At 38.5% G+C, this 26,336-nt stretch overlaps 2 protein-coding genes and 1 pseudogene across 3 annotated transcripts in view; 1 reads left to right on the top strand and 2 right to left on the bottom strand.

Annotated features, from left to right (window-relative positions):
- Positions 1-8,301: 8,301 nt before the first annotated feature.
- On the bottom strand, positions 8,302-14,052 carry LOC107664477 (N-alpha-acetyltransferase 30-like). 2 transcript variants are annotated; one of them, XM_016455063.1, is made up of 4 exons: positions 12,967-14,052; positions 10,255-10,378; positions 9,931-9,986; positions 8,302-8,624 (listed from the first exon to the last, which is right to left on the bottom strand). In XM_016455063.1, the coding sequence occupies exons 1-4, from the start codon at positions 13,753-13,755 to the stop codon at positions 8,487-8,489; spliced, it is 1,107 nt and encodes a 368-aa protein (XP_016310549.1). In that variant the 5' UTR covers positions 13,756-14,052; the 3' UTR covers positions 8,302-8,486. The 2 variants fall into 2 exon arrangements, with proteins under 2 accessions (XP_016310549.1, XP_016310550.1); XM_016455064.1 differs by lacking the exon at positions 12,967-14,052 and adding an exon at positions 11,805-12,886.
- Positions 14,053-17,877: 3,825 nt separating this feature from the next.
- On the bottom strand, positions 17,878-23,944 carry LOC107664491 (AP-5 complex subunit mu-1-like; annotated as a pseudogene).
- Positions 23,945-24,154: 210 nt separating this feature from the next.
- exoc5 (exocyst complex component 5) overlaps positions 24,155-26,336 on the top strand; it is a 22,462-nt gene continuing 20,280 nt past the window's right edge. Inside the window, exons 1-2 of the mRNA XM_016455079.1 lie at positions 24,155-24,322; positions 24,732-24,826. Coding sequence (XP_016310565.1) covers positions 24,290-24,322; positions 24,732-24,826 — 128 coding nt within the window. The 5' untranslated portion in view covers positions 24,155-24,289. The remainder of the gene's footprint in view (positions 24,323-24,731; positions 24,827-26,336) is intronic.

The following is a 26,336-nucleotide window of genomic DNA, read 5'->3' as shown; positions in this document are numbered from 1 at the left end:
CCGAACACATTCAAGAAAACTTCTTGCTTGAACCTTCTCAAAGTTACAGCTAAATTCATTGATGGTGTAGTGTTGTATAGTTTAAAGATATACTTATAAGGAATAATGTACAGCAGAGATTCTCAACTCTGGCCCTCAAGATCCACTTTAATGCAGTGTTTAGCTCCAAACTTGATCAAACTCACCTACCTGTAACTTTCAAGCAGTCTTGAAGACCGTGATTAGCTTGTTCAGGTGTTTGATTAGGATTGGAACTAAACTCTGCAGGATAGTGGACCTCGAGAGCCAGAGTTCAAAACCCCTGATGTAAATCCAACTGATTAATATTGCAAAATAAATCAGGACCCCCATGCAGAATATTCTCAAAATACTGAAGCACATTGAAGAACATTGGTGTAATTGAAACACTGATCTTTATTTTGCATTTTGTATAGAAAAGCATGCAAATAGAGGTGCAGTGACATAAAGAGGGGGTCTCTGACAACTCAGGAAACTGAGTTTGTGATGGTGTTTCAAGCCTAAAAGATGTAGATAAAGAGGGAGAAGACTGACAGCTGGTGAGCAATGAGCCTTGCCCTGTGGTCCCACTAGATCTGATTACTGTGTTGTTGGAGTGGAAAGTATTCTGGGGTGCAGCCATGTTACCTTCAACTCTGGGATCCGTCATCATGGTACAGGGGACCAGGAGTAGATCCCTTCTCCACACTCTGGAAATCCCAGGCACTGGGAGAGATCTTGCACCATCAACCAACTCATTCTCATTCTCAGATCATTCTCAACCAACCTTTCCAGTTGATTTTAATTGTATATTTACGTCACTGAAGCCATATCTCAGTCTCTCAATCTCTAAACCAAAGGTTTGACAGTTTCTACCGAGGTTTTCATAAATGTTTGAAGTGTCATGACAAGATTTTAGCAACTACTTACAAATGCCACTTGGAATTACATTAACACATTGAGGCAATTCTTAGGTGGATCACTCGAGCATTCTTGACCTTCGCAGGGACACATGAAAGGTCTCCTGCTGGCACAGACGATGCTCAGTTGCCAAGCAACCAAGAAATGGCAAGCTCAGCAGACGGGCTTTAGGAAAAGTCGAGGGAAACAGAAGAGGGTGTACACCTCTTATCGTGAGTCCCTTAGTTCAATCGTTTTACCAATTGTTGAATTGCCCAAATGGACCTTTCCATTTTGGTTGAGTACTTAACCTCATTGAAGTCTTGTCTTATGTAACAGTGGAAGGAGATGAGATGGAAGGAGGACAGAGGGTTTGTCTTGTGTCCAGGCCAATGCAACAAAACATCATCTGGGATGAGTCTGAAGGACAGATTCTGGATGTAAGGGAGCTGTTGCAGCCAAGTCCACAGGTGACAGACCCAAACGTGGGAGACACAATGAGTGGCAAACCACTAATGGAAAATGGAATTAAAAGACCAGAAATGTAGAGGTCTGGGGAAGGAATGTTGTCATAAGAATTCCCTGAATTCTCCAAGGAGCAGAACAAATCTGGACATAGGTGTGACAGGAAATGTGTAAAGGAATTGCAATGCAAACATGATGTTACTTTGGCATAGTGAAAACGAGTGTGGACATTACTCTGGTTCCTCCATGAAAATATATCTACAGGAAGAATGGGAAATTACCAAGAGGCCTTTACAGGCAGACTCCGAAAAGCAGTTTGTCTGAGAGGATGCAAGCACAAGTGTACATGAAGGAATGTTTCAATCTAATTTGTACTGCATCTGTGGCATGTTGTCTATTACTCAGACAACATTAACTCATCCTTCGGTTCATAAATGATAGGGAAATGTGATTACAGTCGTACACGTCTAGTACAACTACTACAACTTCTAGCAAGCAAGCAGGCCATACCTGCTTATAATTCCTGTGGAGTCTGCAGAATTCAAGTGCTTTCCAGATACACTTTGATTGTTACATTTCTAGCCAGGTGTAAATTGGAGGAATTTAATCTGGAATAGTTCTTTAACAAGAATGAGAGTGTAACCAGGGCTGCTGAAGCAAAGGTTGCAACATCAATCCCGATTTTACAAATTTGCTCGGACTGCAGGGAAACGCCTTGGATGCACAGCCAGTCCATCGCAGGGCTAACAAACACTCACGCATGAGCGGCAATTTATTGAGTCCAATTCACCTGTCTCGCATGTATTTGGATTGTGGAGGAATCTGGAGCACCTGGAGGAAACCAACACCAACATGGGGAGAACAAACTCGACACAGAATGTCCTGCTGACTCAAAAGAGACTCAAACTTGGGGACCTTCTAGTTGTGAGATGGCAGTACAACAATCCCAAGAACCAGAATCCCAGAAGTTTAAGTTATTAGATCATACTCCCCCTGCAACCAAATGACGTAACCCATTCCTCCCATTATTTTGTCCAATATAAAAAGGTGTTCCATTTAATGTTTATGATAATTTTCTATCCTGTAGGCATTGGTCTTTTTTAACTAGGCAACATTTTTGAGTTAAAATGAAAATTTGCTAAAAATTTACTCAGCCCAAACAAGATGTAGATGGGTTTCTTTATCGAAACAGTTCTAGAAAAAATTTAGCATTACATCACTTGCTCACCAATGGATCCTCAGTCTAAGTAAATCTTAAGCAATTTTTCATTTTTGGGTGAACTATCCACACAGATATGTTAAAGTCATTCTACAATGCTTTTTCCCCAGCCTAAAAACAGGAAGATTTGCATTTTTTTAAAAACCATCAGGAAAAACAAAGGTTGAAGTGGCTAACCATCAAACAACTTATGAAAAAGTAATACAAATAAACTTTACACTGGCATAAAACAATTGTTACACATGATGTGGTATTATGATCATGCAAAACAAATGGTATCTAAAGACCTTAAAGTCAGAACATGTAAATCATTATGCTACATTTGCAATTTGACTGTAAAACAGGAGCAGATGTAGTCGGAGGACTAAAAAAAATCTTGTCATGTGAATTGGTCTTGTGCAATTATTATGTTAAATAAACACTGTGGTGGTTTTGAGTACAGCTGCCTCCTCTTGACAACAAAAAATAATTTTAACAGATTTAAATTAGTGTACTTATACATACAAATGAACATCCATGGATAATCAAGTACCTCTGATGCTATAATAACTAAAGCTACTACATCTGAGTACAGCTAATGTCAAACTTTGCCAATTTTTCTGCGATTCACTTTTTTTTACTGGAGTAAGCAAGGTTTAAAGGTCAAGTTTGTAATTGCTGCACTACTAGCAGCATCAAAAATAATTATAAAAATGATGTTGCAAACAAGTTCCAAACAATTCCCTGGCTACTATCGTACAGCCAAACATGTGGTTCTGCTTGATTGCCACATCCATTATTACACACGTAACCTTAAATCACATAATTAAAATCAAATGGAAATCATTACATTACAAATTATAAATGTTAAGTCCCCATTTCTCCTTTCAGAAAGAACAAGTTACAACATTTGCTTAAAAATCAAATAATTTATTTATAATTTTTAAACCAGGTCTGTTGTTCACTTGAAAACAAAGAAACGTTTGAAAGACATTTTGTCAAGGGTGAAAGTGGGAGAAAGAAGGGTGGAGAAAATTTTAATCAACATGCAAACAGCCGCTCTTTCCCCAACAAAATGGATCCATGTTTGTGGAGCAGGTCTCACTTGTCCAAATCAGCTGAAAGTACAAGAGTAACACTAACTACAACATAAACTCCACCGTTTACAGGGATGAGAATTAGCCACAAGTGCAGATTCAAAATGAGTCCCATTAATGAATAATTCCCCAAAACAGAAGCCAGTCAGATTAGTGTCCACATCATCTAAATATCTTACCCAGCTAGAACCTGCCAGCTGTTCGGTCTAAAGCTGTTAAATGGCCATAACATTTGATGGACAGCTTACAGTAATATAATCCATAAAAGTCAGATATTGGCAGTGCAAAAAAACAATCGTGCCAACCACAATTTTAAACAATAAGTATTCATCCAATACGAAAACATGGGCAGCATTGAATGGTGACGGTCGACAGCCAGAAATGCATTATTGTCTGTTAAGTTTGGCACCTTGTGAAAGGTTTTGAATTTTATTAAAGGATTAGTTCACTTCTGAATTAAAATTTCCTCACCCCCATGTCATCCAAGATGTTCATGTCTTTCTTTCTTCAGTCGAAAAGAAATTAAGGTTTTTGAGGAAAACATTCCAGGGTTTTTCTCTATATAGTGGACTTCAGTGGGGTTCACTGGGTGAAGGTCCAAATTGCAGCTTCAAAGTGTTCTACACGATCCCAGACGAGGAAGAAGGGTCTTATCTGTTACAAATTTTGAACACAGAAAACGTTACATAGTGCTGCTTTAAAGGATTAGTTCACATCTGAATAAAAATTTCTCACCCCCATGTCATCCAAGATGAAAAAAGAAATTAAGGTTTTTGAGGAAAACATTCCAGGGTTTTTCTCTATATAGTGGACTTCAGTGGGGTTCACTGGGTGAAGGTCCAAATTGCAGCTTCAAAGTGTTCTACACGATCCCAGACGAGGAAGAAGGGTCTTATCTAGCGAAACGATCGTTCATTTTCTAAAAAAATAATAAAAATTATATACTTTTTAACCTCAAACGTTTGTCTTGTGTAGCTCTGCAATGCGCATGCGTACTCTGTGCAGTCCCATTCAAAACAGTTAGGGTAGGTCGAAAAATTCCCATCTCATTTTCTCCTCCAACTTCAAAATCGTCCTACATCGCTGCAGAAGTACCGACCCAGTGTTTACAAAGTGAACGTGCAAAGAAGGTCAAACGCCCTTTACAAAAAAACGGTAAAACAGCGATGTAGGATGATTTTTAATGATTTTGAAGTTGGAGGAGAAAATGAGATGGGAGTTTTCCGATATACCCTAGCTGTCATGAACCGGAATGTACAGAGTTCACACAGAATTAGACAAGATGAGCGTTTGAGGTTAAAAAGTAAATAAATTGTAATTTTTTTTAGAAAATGACAGATCGTTTCGCTAGATAAGACCCTGCTTCCTCGTCTGGGATCGTGTAGAACACTTTGAAGCTGCAATTTGGACCTTCCACCCAGTGAACCCCACTGAAGTCCACTATATAGAGAAAAACCCTGGAATGTTTTCCTCAAAAACCTTAATTTCCTTTCGACTGAAGAGAGAAAGACATGAACATCTTGGATGACATGGGGGTGAGAAAATTAGGAGGAAATTTTAATTCAGAAGTGAACTAATCCATTAACAGGATAGTTCAAAAAAGAAAACGGCCATAACTAATGTAGTTCTGAACCTTTCTTCTTTCAGCAGAACATTAAAGAACATATCTTGAAGGACGTTTCAACTGCTTTTTCGACTGAAGAAAGAAAGACATGAACATCTTGGATGACATGGGGGTGAGAAAATTAGGAGGAAATTTTAATTCAGAAGTGAACTAATCCATTAACAGGATAGTTCAAAAAAGAAAACGGCCATAACTAATGTAGTTCTGAACCTTTCTTCTTTCAGCAGAACATTAAAGAACATATCTTGAAGGACGTTTCAACTGCTTTTGTCCATACAATAAAAGTCAGTGGGATCCAATGTTGTTTTGAACCCAAGCGACTCTCAACTCTATGGACGAAAAAACCTGATTTATCAAAATATCTTCTACAGAAAACAAAAACGCACAGGTTTGGAACAATATGAGGGTGAGTAAATGATGTGAATCTAAACTATCCCTTGATTTCAGACTAAATTTACATCTGCAATCTAAAGACTGACTTTGATGGTCTGTTTAGATGAAAACTACTCGAAGGCTCTCAAATTTCCATTTTAACATCGACTGTCCACAGATCAAAAGGAATAAAGTCCTTACAAAGACAAGTTGGCTGTTAATAACCACTGGGACCTTGAAAGGAGCCCCTGACAAGTGTTGAGCACAAACCAAACACCTGAGCCTTACTGACAGACAGCACACGGTCTGATGCGTCAAAGGGGATTGATGGGACATTACATTTCTGGGAGATGTACTACAATTTGGGCCTAAAAAACGCAACTAAACCGAAAGCACAAAAAAAAAAAAGATGCAGCATAAATTCCTCTTCCCATAAATCCATCAGTAAATATCTATTTTAAGCGCAAATTCATAAAGCAACCCATCCATATTCTCAACAACTGAGAGCAGCAGCTCTATGGGGAACTTTTCCAATGACAATCAAAAACGACAAATCAAACTTCCATATGTACATTTAGCAAATCAAAAAAACTTGTTTCCCACTCCAAACTTGAAAAAACAAAAAGGTTTTCTTCCAAGAACAACTCATGAGCCAGCAGCAAAGCAAAATGGGGGTCTATTGACAATGACACAGAAATACTTACATACAACGTGGTGATGGTACAACCTGCCACAGCACACTACTGTTAAACACAAACCCATAAAATCGCTAACCTCCGGAAACTTCCTGTTTAATTTTAAAACACCTCTAAACAATGTCATCTTGCATATAAATCAATCTGTTTCATGACTTTAAAGCAACTATTTGCATGAGTCCATTGGAGCAACTGAGCAGGTGAGATCTGTATTCTGCCCCCTACTGGTCCACTAACGCAGTGGCGGACAAAGGAATTACACCCCATCTAATCAGTGCAAAAATGAGAAGTGCGTACGTTTGAGGTTCATTTGTCTAGGTCAGCACATCTGTATATCCAAACATTGTCTCAGACATGGAAAGGGAGAATCTATGATGATGAAGTCCTCAAAAAACAGGGAATACTCTTCTTTTAGGCCCATTTAGTAACTAATTTTCATTTCAATTTAATTGTACAAAACACTCATGAAGAAGCATCGAGATAACGACATTTGTGTCAGAATCACAAGTCACATAAACCAATATGGCATAGTGTGAGCTAATAAGACCAACTTAAAAGAGCAGAGGTGCCATCTGCACTGCTTCGCAGCATTCAGGTTAAAGTGTTTCTGAATCTGTGTATGTTAGTTTGTCATAGATCAAACTTCTAAAGTGGACAAAGCTCTAATCAGTGTTTTCCAAAACATAAAATTAAACACATAAAATAAACCACAGACCCCCATACGCACACACACAACAAAAAAAAAAAAAAACCCCAAAAAAAAAAAAAAAAACTCTAATATCAGCCCTTAACTACTATTGTTCCAATATATTGTGTATGCCTACTTGATACCTTCTTTATGCTGGTATTTCTGATGGTGAAGGTTCTCTGGGTGTAGTGCGCGAGGACTTTTGTGCTCTTAACAGTAACCAAAAAACATCCATAGTCTTCCTGGTTCTCCAGAGGCCAGTACTGGTCACACTTCCTCTGAGAAATGGATAAACATTGTTGTGTTCAGGCTGAATGAACCCAAATTTGTTATTGTCTTGTCACCCCAAAATAAAAATGTCATAATTTACTCATTCTCATCCTCTTCTAAACCAGTACAATTTTGCATTTCCAAAAGAAAATAAAAAAATATATACATATATATTCTTGTCCATGTGACTTGTGGGCTATATTTCAAGTCTTCTGAAGCCATATGAAAATGTTTCTGATAAGAGAAATATTTTTTGGGTGAACTATTTTTTTAAATGTCAGACATTACATCAATTAATTTAGGTAGAACCTGCACTAAAATGGCTCACCCTTCCTTTCTCCATGATGTTTGTGATCATAACAATCACTCCCACATTCTGCTCCCACACCATCCGCCAGAAATCCACTGTGCTGGACTTTAAGGGCCCTTGTGCTGCAATGTAGGCTTTCTGTTTGTTAAAACCCTTGTGTAAAACAGAAAGAAGAAACAAATAAAGCTACAGGAAGTAGGGAAGAACAAGTATTCTTAGTTTAAACTTTGAAAGAACATCTCAGGTGACACAATATTACAATAGGGGCCCCAAACACTTTCTCACACTCAAAAAACCCCACAAAAGCAGCAGGCTACAAGACAATTGCAACCTGCAATGCTCCTGTGCACCCTCTTTTAGGGAAAAAAAATGGTAAAACAAACATTTGAGTAGTTGAGTCGGTTTAAACACATTTCCATCCTTCGGTTTGTGATTGTTCATAAAAAAATTAAAAAAAACAACAACAGAGGTGTGGCGCATTGTTTGCTTTCGGCATGATACATTTCGCTGATGCCGTCAACATGTTCGTTCTCCACTGCCCGACACAAATACACAGAGGTCTTAAGTCACGCTATTGACACCTGAGCTAAGAAGCCACCACGTTTTCCTTTTCGGTGTCAGTGTCATATTAGTACCCGACTTTTTTTTTTTTTTTTTGCAATAACCTCTCTTTCTTTCGCACAAAAAGTTCTTAAAACACTTTATTATGATTGGTTGAATTTTCCCTCAGAGTTTGCCCTTTGTGGCTCAGCAGAGGTCGAGTGTCCTTTCTATTGATGGGAAGTCATGTGATCTGAGCCGGAGGACAGGGGCGGAGGAAGAGTAGGCCAAAGGGATGGAGAAAGAGTTGAGGGACCCCGTAGTTTGATTTTAGCGAAGCCAGAGTTTGAGCCGAAGTGCGTCCACTCCGTTTAAATAATATCTAAACAGCCTCTTGTCCCTGACAAAGCCCAGGTTCTCATAGAGTTTCAGGGCTGATTTGTTGGTGATTTCCGTCTCTAGCACCACCTAAGGATAAGAACAAACATGTAGACATAAATAGTTCGCGCAAAATCGTCCCAGTACTTTAGTACTGTACATTTAGTTCTGGAACTAAAGCGGTGCGAAAGGCCCTATAATGGGCATAGTACAGGTTTTGAAGTACACTCTTAAGTAAAACATAGGTGAGGGAAGACAGAAGTTGTGGCATATTTGGAAAGACGCACTACCACATACTCTCAGTTGGTACTGTTTTTTTAATGCTTTTGAATGTTTTTAAAATGCAAATCATTCCAGTGATGGCAAAACTGAATTTTCAGCATCATTACTCCAGTCTTCAGTGTCACATAATCCTTCAGAAATCATTCTAATATGCTGATTCAGGTGTTCAAACCCCTTTTTATTATCAATGTTGAAAACAGTTGTGCTGCTTAAAATTTTTATAAATGCATCATAATCACATTTAACATATATAATAATGAATTGCATTTATTTCTGAGATAAGTGAAAAACATCCACATGACAACAATGTAACATAAGGCAGTTTAAAACACTTATAAATTAGTGCTGTCAAATCGATTAATTGTGATTAATCGCATCCAAAATAAAAGTTTTGTGTTTACATAATATGTGCGTGTACTGTGTATATTTATATGTATATATAAATAAACACACATACATGTATATTTTTAAGAAATATATGTATATATGTAATATATATTTTTGTATAATATAAATCATACATGCATAGACATATATATATATATATATATATATATACAGCAAATAATTATTTGTTTTTATTAGTTCTGTCAAAAGGTTTATCGTGCGATTAATCTCATCCAAAAAAAGTTTGTTTACTTAATGTGTGTGTACTGTGTATATTTATTATGTATCTATAAAATACACATATGCATGTATATATTTAAGAAAAATGTTACGTTTATACATTAAATTTATATAAGATAAATTATATGAATATAAATATATACATGTAAATATTTTCTAAATATATGCTATGTGTGTGTATTTATATACAAAATAAACATACACAATACACACATATATTATGTAAACACAAACTTTTATTTTGGATGCAATTAATAGATTTGACAGCACTATATTATAAATATTTCATTTATTATTTTAAAATTACAGTAATTTTTTTAAATATTAAAATACTATTAACAATTTCAGCAAGAATTTAGAAAAAAAGCATTTTCATTCTCGCCTGGGAAAATCCATGCTTCTAAGTCTACCGTGTAGTATGAAGTATGTAGTAGTTCCATTCCAAACACACCCATAGTGTGAAATCTTGACAAGATGATTCTCTTACCTCATCACAATCTCCCTCCACCATAGCATAAATGGCCTTTTTCACAAGGTTGGTGCCTAACAAAGAATAAGTACAATAATTCATAACACATTCCAAGTATTATAAATACCTGTTGAACATGGTAAATAATACAATATGAATGGGAAAAAAACACATGGAATGATCAGGCTCCTTCGACACAGAATGGCAAACCCTTGATTCATAGCAGTTCAAAGACACTAAATGTATCCATGAGCTGACACTGAAGCAGATGTGTGTCCTATAAAAAGATCCGTTTCTGTTGCCATTCTGAGATGAGGGCTACAATGTTAGCACGGCTCTTACCGATGCCTTTCCTGCGAAATTTGGAGTCCACAGCGAGCATGGCGATGTATCCGCGACGGAACATCTTCTTATGCATGTCTAGCTTACACACAATGGCACCGACACAGTCCTTCTCAACCATCGCCTGTGACACATCACAGAAAGACAGTCATCAAGACACTGCAATTACTCTTGTGGGCTGTGAACTATGAGCAAAACAATCACAAATATCTCTATTATTAGGCTCAATTTGTGATAATTACACAACCCTGAACTTGTTGTGTTCATACATTTATAAATACTCTTAAACGCCCCTGAATGTATCATAGTTCTGGCATAGTCACCACAGTTTAACTGTGGTATTTTTTAAATAAGGCCATAGTAACCACAGGTAAAACCATGATATGGCCTGCTCCTCATTACCATGGTTAGATTTATGTAACTATGGTTTCTGTGAAACAAACTATGGTTTTTGTTAAACTACAATGGCTTCTGTCAATGTAATAAAAAAATGAATCTCACAAAAATAAGCACTGCAGAAATACTATAGTACTGAATGTTTAACCTACCACAGTATTGGTCCAAAATGCATGGTACACTTAAAACAACAACACAGGAGTACCATGACACTTGTTGGTAGTCATCTGTTCATCTGTTACGAAAGTATACTTCCTCACCCCCAACAGATTTAATATGACACATTTTTGCAAGAGATACAATAAAATAATATTTAGTGTTACTACAGTAGAATCCTAGTAAATATTTGAAAGTGTCTAATGATGTGGTTACATTTAACATGGACTAAATCCATCATTTTAAACAATATGACATTTGAAAAAAAGAATGGAGAAACATTTAAAAATACATATCAAATACAATGAACAAACAGTATAATGTTTTTTGTTTTTTTTTTGACGGTTATTTATTCATGTCATGTTTTTGAGCCACAGAATGCCAACAAAATGTATATTAATACAGTTACCATGACTGTTTATTAGTTACGGTAACATGGTCATGCCATGTTTTGGACACATACCATGGTAATATCATGATATTCTTTGAGGTACATTGGAATATAATTTAAATATACCAAGATGTTAAGTAATCAGTAAAATTGTATGCATCGCTAGACCATGATATTACATCACTGTACCATGGCCATATTATCATTTTGATTATAACAGCGATTATGCTGGAGGGGGGGGATTGACAAACATTTAAAAATACACTCCCAAAGTAAAAAATAAACAGTGTAATGTTCTTGGACATGATTATATATAATGGTCATGTTTCTGAGACATACCATGGTAAAAAAAACATTTTGACTTCTTTTTTTGGGAACACTTACTATAGTAACATGTTTATTTTAGTCAAAGTAACATGGCATGTGTCCAAAAAACAATGGTAATACCGTACTATTCTCGGACGCACAGGATATACGAGAATGCGAATCAATCAGCAATATTTTATACATGTTTTACACATGAATGTTAGCTATTTTGTTATATGTGAAGGCTTTGATACTGCTCTCTTCAACACCATCAAGAATAACCGAATGACATGATACATACCAGAAAGCAGAGCTGAGGCCAGTTGTGAATAAAGTACCTATAGGTGTATATGGAGTAGGGCTCAGATAAGTCTTTAGTTATGAGTCGGATGATATCGGGCATCTGGAGCTCAGACTCGTATCTCACGTATCGGATGGAGTCGTCGTGCTCCTCCAGCGCTAGTCTCGACATCCCCGCCACCGGAGCGCTGTCAGCCGCCGCCTGATCTACTCCAGCGCGCTGCGGGCCTGGGCCTGACTCAGCCCCGTCCATCAGCGCTGCCGCAGCCACTCGAGCCTGATCCCCCGAACCAGTCCTGCTACTTACATTGTTCTCCAGTCGACACGAACTGCTCTCCGTTATCGCCATGCTATCAGTGCAGTTTATCCCGTTGTTCGGCGGCGACTGGCTCTGCGATATATCACTGCATCGTTTATTTCTCGTGAAATTGTTGTTTTCCGTGTGATCGCTCTGCGTCTCGCAGATGCCGTCCAAGTGGTGATCGGAAGCGGCGTTTTGATTGTCGGACGGCCGGTGTTGTTGGACGTGAGTGTGGTTGCACTGGACCCCGTTCAGCTGGGCTGTGTGGAACTGGGCGGCTGATGCATTAGGATGCACGTTGTTCTGGTTGGATTTGACTATCGCCTTGTGGTTGCTAGCGTGCTGGTGTCCCGGGCCGGGGCTGATGATGTCCCGTCCCTCATCGGTGCCCAGTAAGGTGCACCCGTCCACGGGCAGTGGTGTGATCTCGCTCGGGGATGAAGGCAGTGTGTTAGGCCCAGGCGGCACTTCAGCCATTCCACTGCATACAGTTACTATGATGACAGAAAAACGGGTCGGAATCAGTCTCTCACAGCGAACGACGACGAACACAGACGTGCGTCCGGCTGCTGGTACCTGATAAATGTAAAAATAACGTAAAGTTCGTGGACTATCTCGTGTCTGTTCCTGCCATTACTCAATTCACTCCACACTGGCCTATTATCTGCCGTAAAGCAGGGCGGATGATTTACGACACTATGTCGGCGCGTTGCAGTAAAGGATGCTGGGGAATTGAGTTTTTAATATATTGGGCAAATTCCAAACGGCTTTTTTGCGCCCTTGGGCACTTCGGGAAGGGGACGCCATGTGTAGGGACGTTCCAAACGAAAGTGAGCAACTGAATCCCTTCACGGATACATACCAGAAAGCAGAGCTGAGGCCAGCTGTGAATAAAGTACCTATAGGTGTAAATGGAGTAGGGCTCAGATAAGTCTTTAGTTATGAGTCGGATGATATCGGGCATCTGGAGCTCAGACTCGTATCTCACGTATCGGATGGAGTCGTCGTGCTCCTCCAGCGCTAGTCTCGACATCCCCGCCACCGGAGCGCTGTCAGCCGCCGCCTGATCTACTCCAGCGCGCTGCGGGCCTGGGCCTGACTCAGCCCCGTCCATCAGCGCTGCCGCAGCCACTCGAGCCTGATCCCCCGAACCAGTCCTGCTACTTACATTGTTCTCCAGTCGACACGAACTGCTCTCCGTTATCGCCATGCTATCAGTGCAGTTTATCCCGTTGTTCGGCGGCGACTGGCTCTGCGATATATCACTGCATCGTTTATTTCTCGTGAAATTGTTGTTTTCCGTGTGATCGCTCTGCGTCTCGCAGATGCCGTCCAAGTGGTGATCGGAAGCGGCGTTTTGATTGTCGGACGGCCGGTGTTGTTGGACGTGGTTCTGGAGGCGAGTGTGGTTGCACTGGACCCCGTTCAGCTGGGCTGTGTGGAACTGGGCGGCTGATGCATTAGGATGCACGTTGTTCTGGTTGGATTTGACTATCGCCTTGTGGTTGCTAGCGTGCTGGTGTCCCGGGCCGGGGCTGATGATGTCCCGTCCCTCATCGGTGCCCAGTAAGGTGCACCCGTCCACGGGCAGTGGTGTGATCTCGCTCGGGGATGAAGGCAGTGTGTTAGGCCCAGGCGGCACTTCAGCCATTCCACTGCATACAGTTACTATGATGACAGAAAAACGGGTCGGAATCAGTCTCTCACAGCGAACGACGACGAACACAGACGTGCGTCCGGCTGCTGGTACCTGATAAATGTAAAAATAACGTAAAGTTCGTGGACTATCTCGTGTCTGTTCCTGCCATTACTCAATTCACTCCACACTGGCCTATTATCTGCCGTAAAGCAGGGCGGATGATTTACGACACTATGTCGGCGCGTTGCAGTAAAGGATGCTGGGGAATTGAGTTTTTAATATATTGGGCAAATTCCAAACGGCTTTTTTGCGCCCTTGGGCACTTCGGGAAGGGGACGCCATGTGTAGGGACGTTCCAAACGAAAGTGAGCAACTGAATCCCTTCACGAAGGGCCCTTCCAGAAGTCCGTTAGCGAAGGGATTCAGGGAACATGCCATGGTCACTTCACGGAAGTGATTTCCGTTTGTGATCATGTGATCTTCAGTTAGGCGCTCCTGCGATGCATTTTAAGGCAAAGTTGGGGTTGATTTCGACTTCACATACAACGATTACATTTGTCTTTATTTTAATGTGATACAAAATATTTTTTGTCAGTAAGACACGTTTAGTTTGAAAAAGTTTAATAGTAAATAAGACACAGTGAGACAATATTTAAATAAAATAATAATAATAATGAGAAGAAATATTTATTTGCAACAACTGATGGAGTGCTGAATGCTGCACGCACGCGCAGCATGTCAAGGTAACGTTTGGTCAGTCATTCCCTTCGCCGAGACAGTAATGCCCTACACCCTTAAAAGAACACAGGGCATAGGGATGCTCACTTCCGTTTGGTATTCGCCCGACGTCCACTGATAGTCATCGGTTATACTTCCTGAATCACTTTTCACACAAATTAAAGGCGCACTTTTTATCTATTTAGCCTATTTATTTATTTATTTTGTTTGTTTGATTTATTCATTTATTTATTTATAAATTCATTCATTCATTTATTGATAGCTTGTTTGTTTAAAGCGTTAATAAATGATACATTTGTTATATTCAAAGTTTCTTACGTTTTAGTTATTTTCATGTGCTTTTGTCATTTTATTATTATGATTATTTTAATATTTATCTTTAGCTTTAGTTTTGCCATTTTAGTATTTCTTGAGATGTAAACTTATTTATTTCAGTTTGTTGCCATTTCTAATTTTCCTAAAATTCTAATTTTTTCATGTCATAAAATGTTATTTTATTTCAGCCTTTACTTCAATGCACGAAAACGATTTTAAAACTAAAACAGTTTTAGTTCACAAAAATGACACTCAACGAACTCATGGACGCTGCATGTTGACAGCACACGACCAAGCTAGCAATTTGTTAGTCACTTAGCTACTGTACGTTTAAAGCAGCGGCTTATATATTTTGAGGTACGAGTATGTCATATTTAAGTTGTATGTAGGCTATAATTTATGTTGTAAAACAAAACGTGGAATTCTCTGAAGGCTACACCAAAGACCTTCATTCTAAAGCTTCTAAAATGCCATTTTAAAAAGCTATAAAATTCCAGGAAACCGCCATTATAGTAGGCCAACATTTACATTTCAAAGAAAGAAAGAAAGTTGGGAGTTGGGATGTATTAAATCTATTTCTAAGAAGAGCCACTAGATGGACCTATACATCAGATGATGCGGGACTTTGCCCCAGGGCACATCGTGGGTGTTCATTGATGTAGAGTGTGTGTTTGGAGTGTGCTCTCTTTAAAAATACTTTATACGCTACAGAAAAATTGTCTTTGTGAAATAATACTCTTTAATAACTAGCATGTTGAAGTAGTAGTGCTGTCTGTTCAGTAGACCAATTCAGTAGATAAAGGTAGGTAAAATGAACTTTGAGAATGTTCTATTAAATTGTAAACATTTAGGCTACCTGTTTTCTTTTTTAATGATCCTGTTCAAAAATCCTCAAGAAGAAGAAGAAAAATATTTGAATGGCAGCCAATATTTTCAGATATAAATGTTATTAGTTTAGTATAATTGAGATATTATATTTGACTAGGTTTGAGTATTTTTTTTTTTTTTAGTAAAGTAACTGTTGTAAGTTTTCATTGTTTTTAGCGGTTAGTTTTTTTTAATGTGTCCATGTAGTTTGCTTATTTGTTTGTTTATTTATTTAAAGGAACACTCCACTATTTTTGAAAATAGGCTCATTTTCCAACTCCCCTAGAGTTAAACAGTTGAGTTTTACCGTTTTCGAATCCATTCAGCCGATCTCCGGGTCTGGCGGTAGCACTTTTAGCTTAGCTTAGCATAGATCATTGAATCTGATTAGACCGTTAGCATCTCGCTCAAAAATGACCAAAGAGTTTCGATATTTTTAATAATAATATATTTTAATTTCATTGCGCCTGCTGCACCCATGGTACGGCAGCAAAGTTCCTTGATTATTACGCCGGAATGAGAGTATAGTTCCTAGCCATATCGGCCTATAAAATCGCAACTTTTCATTTTCCTTCGGTCTTACGATGTAACTACAGAAGAGTCAAGTTTTAAATTGGAAAAATATAGAAACTCTTTGGTCATTTTTGAGCGAGATGCTAACGGTCTAATCAGATTCAATTATCTATGCTAAGCTACAGCTAAAAGTGCTACCGCCAGACCCGGAGATCGGCTGAATGGATTAGAAAACGGTAAAACTCAACTGTTTAACTCTAGGGGAGTTGGAAAATGAGCCTATTTCCAAAAATAGTGGAGTGTTTCTTTAACAAATCAAGTTAAACTATAAATCAATGAATAGTGTTGAAGTTTTTAATATTTTAGTTTTAGTTTTGTTTCTGTTTACATTTATTTTATTCTTTTTTTTTTTTTTTTTGGTCTTAGTTTTAGTTAACCCTAATAACCCTAATTCCAACATGACAAAAAAAATCTATTAGATCACAATGTTCTCAATCTCTCAACTATATATTTAAATCAAAATTTTGTAATTTAATTATTAAAATAAAAATATTATAGCTATTTCTTCAACTGTGTTGGAAGACATTTTTTCAATACAATAAAGACCACATAATATCTAATAGGACGCAAGATTTAAATAAAATAATCAACCATCTTTTTTTTCAAATTATGATTCCTAATTATTGTAGAAATTCCAATAAGAATCCTGAACACATTCCTTTAGAATTACTGTATGACGGGGAATGGCCTGATTGACTCCAGGTCAGGAGCCAGTCAGACTAAGAGGAAGTGTGGAATTCTCTGAGAAGCTCTTTGAATACAGACACACAGAGCAAATGAAGAGGACCTTATTGGAGACTTGCTTCAGCCATAAGATTGACCACGCTCAGTGTTCTAAGGAGGAAATCCTTGTGAGAATGCAGCCCTGCCTTGTTCTTACAGAGACGCAGCAAGGCAATCAGTAGACGTGGCAGACAATTAATCTCTCAGACAATGGTTTGCTTCAGTGGAGAGCTCTTATGTGGCTCCAGCTGAACCATCATCATCATCTTGCTCTATGGGAATTCTCAGCCGTAATTGACAGCCAAATGCAACTCAGCTGCTATTTATACCTATGCAGAAATGGCTTTCTGCCCAGAACCACGCAATGTATAAGGTGACACGATTTATGCACCTGGTTAGGTTTATAACATTTAGTTAAGCAGATACATTCTATAACATCATAGGCTGCATAATTGATTTCCTATTGTAACAATAAAAGACCAGAATTAAAGGGTCCTTTAGTTGCAAGTTGGATGACTGGTATTTTTAAGTCTCCATGAACTGTTTTTGTTGGACAGGAGAGAGACCGAGACAAGCTTAAGTGGGACCTCTATGGGTCACTTTGGAAACTAATTAAGAACCTCTTTGGATACCAGTCTGGAATTTCTCCTCAACAATTGCCTTCTCTCCTTCTCTCCCATCAAAATACACTCTTTTCAGCCTCATCAAACAAGCACAGGGCCAAAGTCCTCTTGTGAGTGAGCTCAAGGAGGCTCTATATAAACCAGCTGAACAGCTAATAGGGAAAACCAAAGCCTGAACACCAGTAAACACTGGGGACCCAGTCTGAAGCAAAATGAAAGAACTGTTAATTGAATTTTAATTCTTCATTACTTCTTATTAGTGAAAATTAAAGAGCATTTGATTAAAAATGGTGCAGATAAAAACTTTTCTTATTATGCTGTATAAAAGCTAGTTAATCACTAAATATATTTTTGACTGGAAAATAATAATATTATATAATAAATGTTTATCAGGTTCTCTGACCAGTCATTCATTATATATCAGCCCATTTTCAGCTAAATAAAGGAGTCGTATGCATTCAAGACACATTCTGGGATTTCATATTTTGACAAAAAACACACCGATATACGAAAGTCAGACTGTAAATGTAAGTTAACACTGTATGACAGCAGCATTTCCATACAGAATATCATTCCTTGTTTAATATCTACAATGATTTATTAAGGCAGTCACAGCATCATGAGTCCAGAGGACACCGGGGCGTCACCTGTGGAGTTCCAAATGTAATATTCTGAGGAGACCAGCTCTTGTGCTAGAGGAAAAAAAAGGTATATAGGTTAATTTTCATTGTTGATATACTCAACATTAATTTTTTTTTCATGTCAATAAGCCTTTGTGTACTTATTTCAACATGCAATCATCTGTGTTATTTTAGATTTTTATATATACTATTAAAGTATTTATTAATATTTTGTATTAGCTTTTTATAGATATTTTAGTGCTGTCAAACGATTAATCGCGATTAATCACATCCTAAATAAACGTTTTTGTTTACATAATATATGAGTGTGTACTGTGTATATTTATTATGTATATATAAATACAAAAACATGCATGTATATATTTAAGAAAATTATGTTTAAATATTAAATGTATTTATATATAATATAATATAAATGTATATACATATAAATATTTTCAAAATATATACGATATGTATGTGTGTGTATTTATATATACATAATAGATAAACAGTACACATACATATATTATGTAAACAAACACTTTTATTTTGATGTGATTAATCGCGATTAATCGTTTGACAGCACTAATATATTTTTATTTGGCATTTTTTTTTATTTCAGTTTTAGTTTTAGTCATGTTAGTTCTTCAATTTAAGCTTATTTTATTTCAGTTAGTTGCCAAAGCAACATTTTTCTATTTAAGTTTTTCATCTAATATTTATAGTTTATTTTATTTCAATTAACAAAACTAATTTTAATAGTTTTAGTTTTGGTTACCAATAACAAGACTGTCAGTGAAACACTCACTTGTGACAATGCGCGGTTTGGCAGATGAGTAAACCTGTGTTGGAGTGTTGGTCCACACAGCAACCAGACAGAGTCAAATCTGGCACACGGAAATAAAGCTAGAAAGAATACAGTGACAAATGTCTTAATGTCGTTTTATATAAACAACAAATCAGTTGATGCTGAATTCCCCCTCACTTTTATATATGCAGTGAATCCTGTGCACAGAGGGTCTGTTGGTCCAGCAACAGTCCCTGAAAAATGAACAGTCCCCTCCAGTGTTGCTTCACGGGACTTTGGAAACTTCTGACCTGAGGAGGTAAAAAGACAAATGTCAGTAATAGATTTATAAATAATAATAATAAAATGAAATATCATAAACAGACATACCAAGGACCCAAACCAGTAGGTTCTTCTCTTTAGACACTTCAAGCTGTCCTGAGCTCACTTTGACCTCCACACTTCCCATTAGATTCCTGAGAAGAGGCACGTACAAGGACACTACAACACCCAGTGTATTATTTATAAGCACAACAATACAGAACCAGCTAAAGACAGACCACTACATAAAGAGCCATTATGCATATCTGACAGTGTAAATGCCTGCACCCTATCCAGCACATTTGCAATACAGAATTAAGCTCTTTACTACAAATCTGTGTAACTTACTGGTTGAAAAATGGAATGTGTGCCTCACAGTACTCAAAGCTGTTTTTGACACTTTCATGGAGCTTCAAGACAACATTAACCTTCAGATGATTCTCCTCTGCCTTCAGCTGGTAGGAGCCAAGAATTGGTGGCACAGGTACCTCAAAAAAAAGTTATAAGATCAAGTCAGTTAAAGATACTACAGCTTTAGTGTGTGTGTGTACCATAATGAGAGAGAATTAAAGTAAATTACATACACTGTTGTTCAGGTGTTTGGTGTCAGTTTTTTGTTTTTGAAATATTGTTTTAATATTGAAATTTTGTTTTGAAATGAATACTTTTATACAGCAAGGATGCATTAAATTGATTAGAAGTCATAGTCAAGTCATGTATAATCAAACAAATGCTGCTCTTTTGAACCTTCCTTTCATCAGAGAAATGCAAAAAAATTAAAATAAAAATCAATGGTGATGATTAAAAAAAAAAAGGTTTCTTAAGCACCAAATCAGCATATTAGAATGATTTCTGAAGGATCATGTGAAACTGAAGAGTGGAGTAATGATGCTGAAAATTTCGCTTTTGCCATCACAGGAATAAATTACATTTAAAAAAAATATTCAAATAGAAAACAGCTATTTGCTATTATAATAATATTTCTGTTTTTGTTGTATTTTTGATCAAATAAGAGACTTCTTTCAAAAGCATTTTTAAAAAATCTTACTGACCCAAACTTTTGAATGGTACATTTTTGAGACAAAACTAGAGATGCACCAATTGCAATTTTCTTGGCCAATTATGATTTACGATTGTTTTTTTTTGCAAGTGTGACCTGCCGATACCGATTTTTGCCGATTCTGATTTTCTTTCTAAAAACTATAATTGAAAGCATATACAAACAAAAATCTATACTTTTTTAATGCAAAAAAAATAATCATTTACATAATAAAAAATTATTAAACATTACAATTCCTCTAATCTGGACAAAGTTACAGATGTTCTCTCACTTAAACAACTCTCAAAATAAAGTGCTATGACTAGAAAAGAGGTAGAAATAACAATTAACTGAGAAGGAGTTGCTGTAGGCTATATAACAAAACAGATGTCATTTTCCACTATGCTTCTTAAATTGTCATTTTTTATTAAATACCTTATTAAATGTGTCATCTTTCACATCAAATTCTTACATTGTTTCAATTAATTTAGTTAGAACAATAAGAAACTGTAGAGCTGTTACCATTCAAACAAAATCAGTATCAAAAAACTCCATCTTTCCACCGTAGGAAACGCAGAAGCTGCATCTGAAGTGGCATTAGATGTATTTACACAGACGAATGTTTAACAGTTTGATGAAGCTGAGGTACCATAAATGCATTTACACTGCAAAATTTCGAATGCATAAAGAATTTTATAAGATTAATGTTTTAAATATTTTTTAAACATACAAAGAAATGTTGGGAAAAACGCAACGATAGTTTTAAATATAAAACCAAACCAGTAGGTGGCAGCAAATTACTGTTTGAATGAGTGAGTCATTTAATCCTTTATTCAACAGATTCGTTCAAACGGCTGATTCATTCGGAAACGAGGCAAGTGACTACTGTCTTTATGAATGGGATACTGAATCATTGACTCACTTGATTCGTTTAAAAACGTGGATTCATTCAGTAAAGAAACACCGCTGTGTTGCTCAGAGACACAAAACAGTTCTGCTGTGGCTTTGATTGGAACTATTTTCATCAGTTCAGTCAATATTGTGTCTAAAATGTAAGTCACTTAAATTTAAATTTGTTTATTGAACTACTATTGTATAAAATCACATTGCATTCGTGTTGAAACATTTTGGTCGTGCAATGTTGCGTACCTAAATCATATATTATAAATTACTTTTTTTTACTACCGCAGTATGCATCTATAAATTTCTGTGAGTGCTGTTGCGCTCATTTGTTTTGTTTTCTGCACGAGTCTCACACACTCACTCTGGCTCCGCAAGCCTCATCTGGCACAACATAAATTCATTATCAGTCGCCGTAGGTGTGATGTCAAAACAGACCGGCTCGGAACCGGCAGGCTGAAATCCGTCATGCGGAAAAACAGCTAATTCCGGTCCCTGGCTGGTCGATCAGTGCATCTCTAGACAAAACATAAGACAAACTATTGCCAGAATAAGCTTTACCTGTGAGGTGTAGCTACAGAGTCTGAAAAGCTCCAGAGGTGGTGAAAAAGGGAACTTGTATGGCCCTGAAAAGGCGGAACCGTCATTCTCGTCCACACCGCAGGCGGTAAGAATGCTTGCATCCAGAGACGTCACACAGGGATGGACAAGAATGTCCTGCAGGGGCGAACCGTTGTGTGGGAGTGTGAGGGTGATGGTCACATTGGGCAGAACACCTTCAACCTCACACTGAAAAACATGAAGTCATAAATGTGACACAAGTTTATATATAAATATAACACTAATCAAACTATATGTTCAGTGGGGACTAACTTTGCACATGACCATGCCGTACACATCCCAGATATCTTGTTGACTGCTCTTGCCCTACTGCATGGACCTCACCTTCTCGGTAAGGGCCACACTTACTACCGCCCTGCCTCGATGGACCCCTGCCTTCCAGGCTGGCTGCTTTTGAGCCCCCCCCTGGGCTTGGAGCCACAGCAGCAGGCACCGATCCAGCAGGAAGAGGGGTGTCCAGTGGCCTCCCCAAAGGGCAAACCTGCAGGAGCACAGAGGGAAGAGCAGCCAAATGGGAGGCCAGCACATCAGGCTCTGGTTTACCTCCAGGGCCACAAAGGAAATCCTGCAGGCCTGACAAAAGAGCTAAGCCCTGAGAGACTGAGGCCAGGCTGGGGAGAGGTGGCCGAGGCTCAGGAGGTGCTTCCACTAGAGGAAGGCAGGCTAGGATTAACGCTCCCTGAGTGACCGTGAGCAAGGGCCAGAGGGTTCTCCCACCCGGGCCGTCCAAACGGAGCTCCACAGCCGGTGAGCGGTGCTGACGGGCGCAGTCGTCCCGTACTTCTACGTAAGGTTTGTCTGCATCCACCAGGCCCAGCTCTGTAAGCAGAAGTTTGGGTATGACGCAGTCCTCCGGAATGGCCACATACTGAGTTCCAGCCAAGGATTTGGTACGGAGCTCAACTGTTGGGAATCGCCTGAGTTAAAACACATAACAAAAGAAAAATAACAAATTTACTATGCTGGGAAAAGCATTCCAATCAAATGCTGTGCACAGTTTGTATTTTCTGTTTTCATGGAAAACCCAGACTACTTACTACGTACTGTATCCCACGATGTAATGTGTTCAACTTGACTTTCAGTGGGCTCCACCCACAGTGTAATAATAGGCCTGTCCCAATACCCACACCTGCGGTCTTGGCCGCTTAAGAGTGTGTGCATGCGACAGGAAAGTAGCGTGCAAAACTGTCTCAGGAAAAATGCTAAGCTCAGCGCCATTCACAAATAATTACATCTCTAATACCATTTTAACCAATATTATATCAGTGCAAAAATTACTGCTGAAGGGTCATTTGTATGCCAATATTGGTATGCCAGTAATCACACCAAGAACAATAACTATAATGATAACTATAACGATAAATATATTTGTAAACAAAACAATGCACGATAATATTCTGTTTATAATAAGCATGTGCCACAGTAGTGTTAATTTCGTTAACGAAGACTATGATGAAAAATGTTCGTTGACGAGCTTAAAAAATAGTTGTATATCGGCCAAATATTGTCCTATCCTAACAAACCATACATCAATGGAAAGTTTATTTATTCATCCTCCAGAATTTTTTAATTTTTATTTTTTTTAAATCTCAAAAAATGTACTCTCATGACTGGTTTTGTGGTCCAGGGTCACATATACAGTACAGATGCAGAAAAGGTAATAGCAGTATGTTAGTATGCTATTCTAAAAGGCTACTTTAAATAGAGTATGCAGTACATACTTCACAGTATGCAATAGGCTAACATTCCTTCACAGAAAATGTCCTTACCTGGAAAACCGCACTTTTCCAGATTCACCCTTCTCGTGTGAGACAACCCATAATGCTCGTATACTCATGCTGTTGTTTCTGTCCCTATGGATGAGCGGGACTAGTCTAACATGCCAAACATTTGTTAGTGAAGTATGCACTTATTAGCTCACTCGGTACGACGAAAGATTTTTATTCATTCATTTATTTTTTTCACAGTTCGATAGTGTGTGACCGATATAAACTTAAGATCTTAACATAACATGTTTAAAGAAATGAAAGCAAAATAAAGGAACTCGCCTCTGTCATGTTATTCCCATGTTTTTGGCTTATTCTTCCTGTATGCCGACGATCACGTGACATTTTGGGGCGTGGTCGGGTCGCTGCGACGGAGCTGACGTAGGATCAGCCGTAAAAACTGTGCTGTTTTTTAACTACATTGTAGTAGAATATCAAAACTGATCTCAGACCTGCTCTTAAACGCATAACCCTCTTATCCTCACCCCGTATCATTTCTTTCTATTTCCGGCCCGGTCATGGCAGCTAGATGCAGGAAGCAATTGTTTTCAGAATAGACATAAACAACAAGGAGCAAAATATAGTCTCGAAACTACGCCGTTTTAGGGAGTATTTGCGGACTTACCTTTTGCTTTCTGACGCTGAGAAATATGGCTAACGTTACGACAGCTCAGTTATTCGAGGTAAGGCTATTTTTCTTTCTAAAGATGTCACGAAGGCTGTCACGGTCTGCGCTACAGCTCAAGCTGTTTTCATAGCTCATATATGTGCGTTATTTACATTGTAGTATTTACATTGTTTAGTTTTGACATAACTTGCTGCATGCAGACAGTAACGTTAGATTAGCACTAATGAGAAGCTAAACACCACATTGTGGCATAAATACTCTGCCTAGCTGTTCTGGTTTGTGTTGTCAGGCGATCTGTACAGTTATCATTTAAAATGATAAATTCCAACTCTTCCGATTCGCTAGACCACTTTGTATAAACAGTCCAGATGGTCATCCTAATTTATTAAAGCTTATTTATCTGTGCATGTCATTGGCAATTACATTTAGCTTCTTATTCATTTTTATTTTTGTGATCTTAACAGGAACCGTTTGATGCTGATGAGTATATTGAGAGACTGGCATGGAGAACACCTGGAGGAGGCTCCAAAGGAGGTGCAGAGGCATTTGACCCCAAAAAGTGAGTCTCGAAATATTTATAATTGTCATAAACATACACCACAAGTCGTTTGACTTTACATCGATATTAAATACCCTTTGATCTAAAGCTTAAATGTTTGGAATTAGTTTTGTAGACAAACAAACATTTGCTTATGTATGATTTTCTTCTTGAAATTGTTCAATTTAACGGGTTAGTAATTGAAAACAGTGTAGATGGCAACCCCTTAAATACTGTACAAAAAGATTCTTAAGATGCACCTCATGAAATTGGTCATGAGAAGCTCAGAGTGTGCAGAGTTGTAATGTTGGCTACGTTATACAGTAGAAGCTGAAATATAAGATTGAATCAGCATTTTTATTTCACGTTATAAACACATTTTGATAGACCTTGTAGTAGACTGAGAGAGAGGTGAGTGCGATGGGATCGTAGTTTTGATTGTACTTTACTATTCTAAAATATGGAAAAAATATTAATAAAGTATTAGTAATTGCGCATATGCTTTTGATTGGTAGTGTAGTTTTTAGATTGTATTAATTTTTCAGCTCTGCAACTATTGCATTATTTAAATTCCTAAGATGTCTATTTGCAGTTTATATATGTGAAGTGCGTTCGTGCTGCGTATGCATTATATAAATCTGAATTTTTACCTTATACACATTAAACGCTGATTTCTGTAGGAAACACTCGCCGGAGACCACTGCGCCCTGGAACACCGGCAGGGTTGGCAGACTGATCTCCTGAGGGCACTGAAGAGAGACGGGCACTGTGTGATGCGGTGTAGATTGCTCTTCCCCAGAGGGGCCTGCCCTCCGAGGTCCTGAGCCATAGCATCTGGACTCTCATAGCTGAAGTCTCCTATTGAAAACGATGGTCCTCAGACCCGCGTCATCTGCAAGGAAGACTAAACTGAAAGAACCAGAGCTTGCTCGGGGCAGGACCCAATGAGGCACGCTTGGCAGGGGCTCCCACACCGCCAGGTGACCTGCTAAGGGAACCAGTCCCCCGAGAACTGACTGCGTGAGCTCCACTCCCCAGTAATGCTACTCATTATAATATTAGGCATAATATGCTTGTGTAACTGATGCTTGTGCAACTGGCGAGCTCATTGACGCCCTCCGTATCAATCTCCTCGGAGAAAGACAGGCGGAGTGTCGCGCCCTCTCTCCGGTGGGAAGGACCGCAGCGCGGGCTTCCGAAACCCCGAGAGCGGGAGCCGGATCTGGTGATTAGGAAGCAGATCCATATGCGAAACCCACGAGCACAGCCGCAGCTCCGCCTCGGCGAAAGCGGGCCGGCACCACGATAAACGCTAGTGAAGGCCTCCCTCGAGAGCAGACTCTGCGTGCTTTGCTCCCAAGCAGACAACACAAACTGTGTGTGTCCCCACCCGAAATCTAGCATGGGCAGGGAGGAACACACAGCCTGAACGCTGCCTGCTCCCCCAAATGCTTCTTTTGACTGAAGCTTTGACATAATGGAGCTTATAAGTGGACAAACAACACTAAATAAGACTCACAAACAGATAGCG

Source organism: Sinocyclocheilus anshuiensis, unplaced genomic scaffold, assembly GCF_001515605.1.
Source record: "Sinocyclocheilus anshuiensis isolate Anshui unplaced genomic scaffold, SAMN03320099.WGS_v1.1 scaffold167, whole genome shotgun sequence".
Lineage (NCBI taxonomy): Eukaryota > Metazoa > Chordata > Actinopteri > Cypriniformes > Cyprinidae > Sinocyclocheilus > Sinocyclocheilus anshuiensis.
The sequence above is the reverse complement of the archived record's forward strand: the minus strand, read 5'-3'. Positions and strand labels throughout refer to the sequence as shown.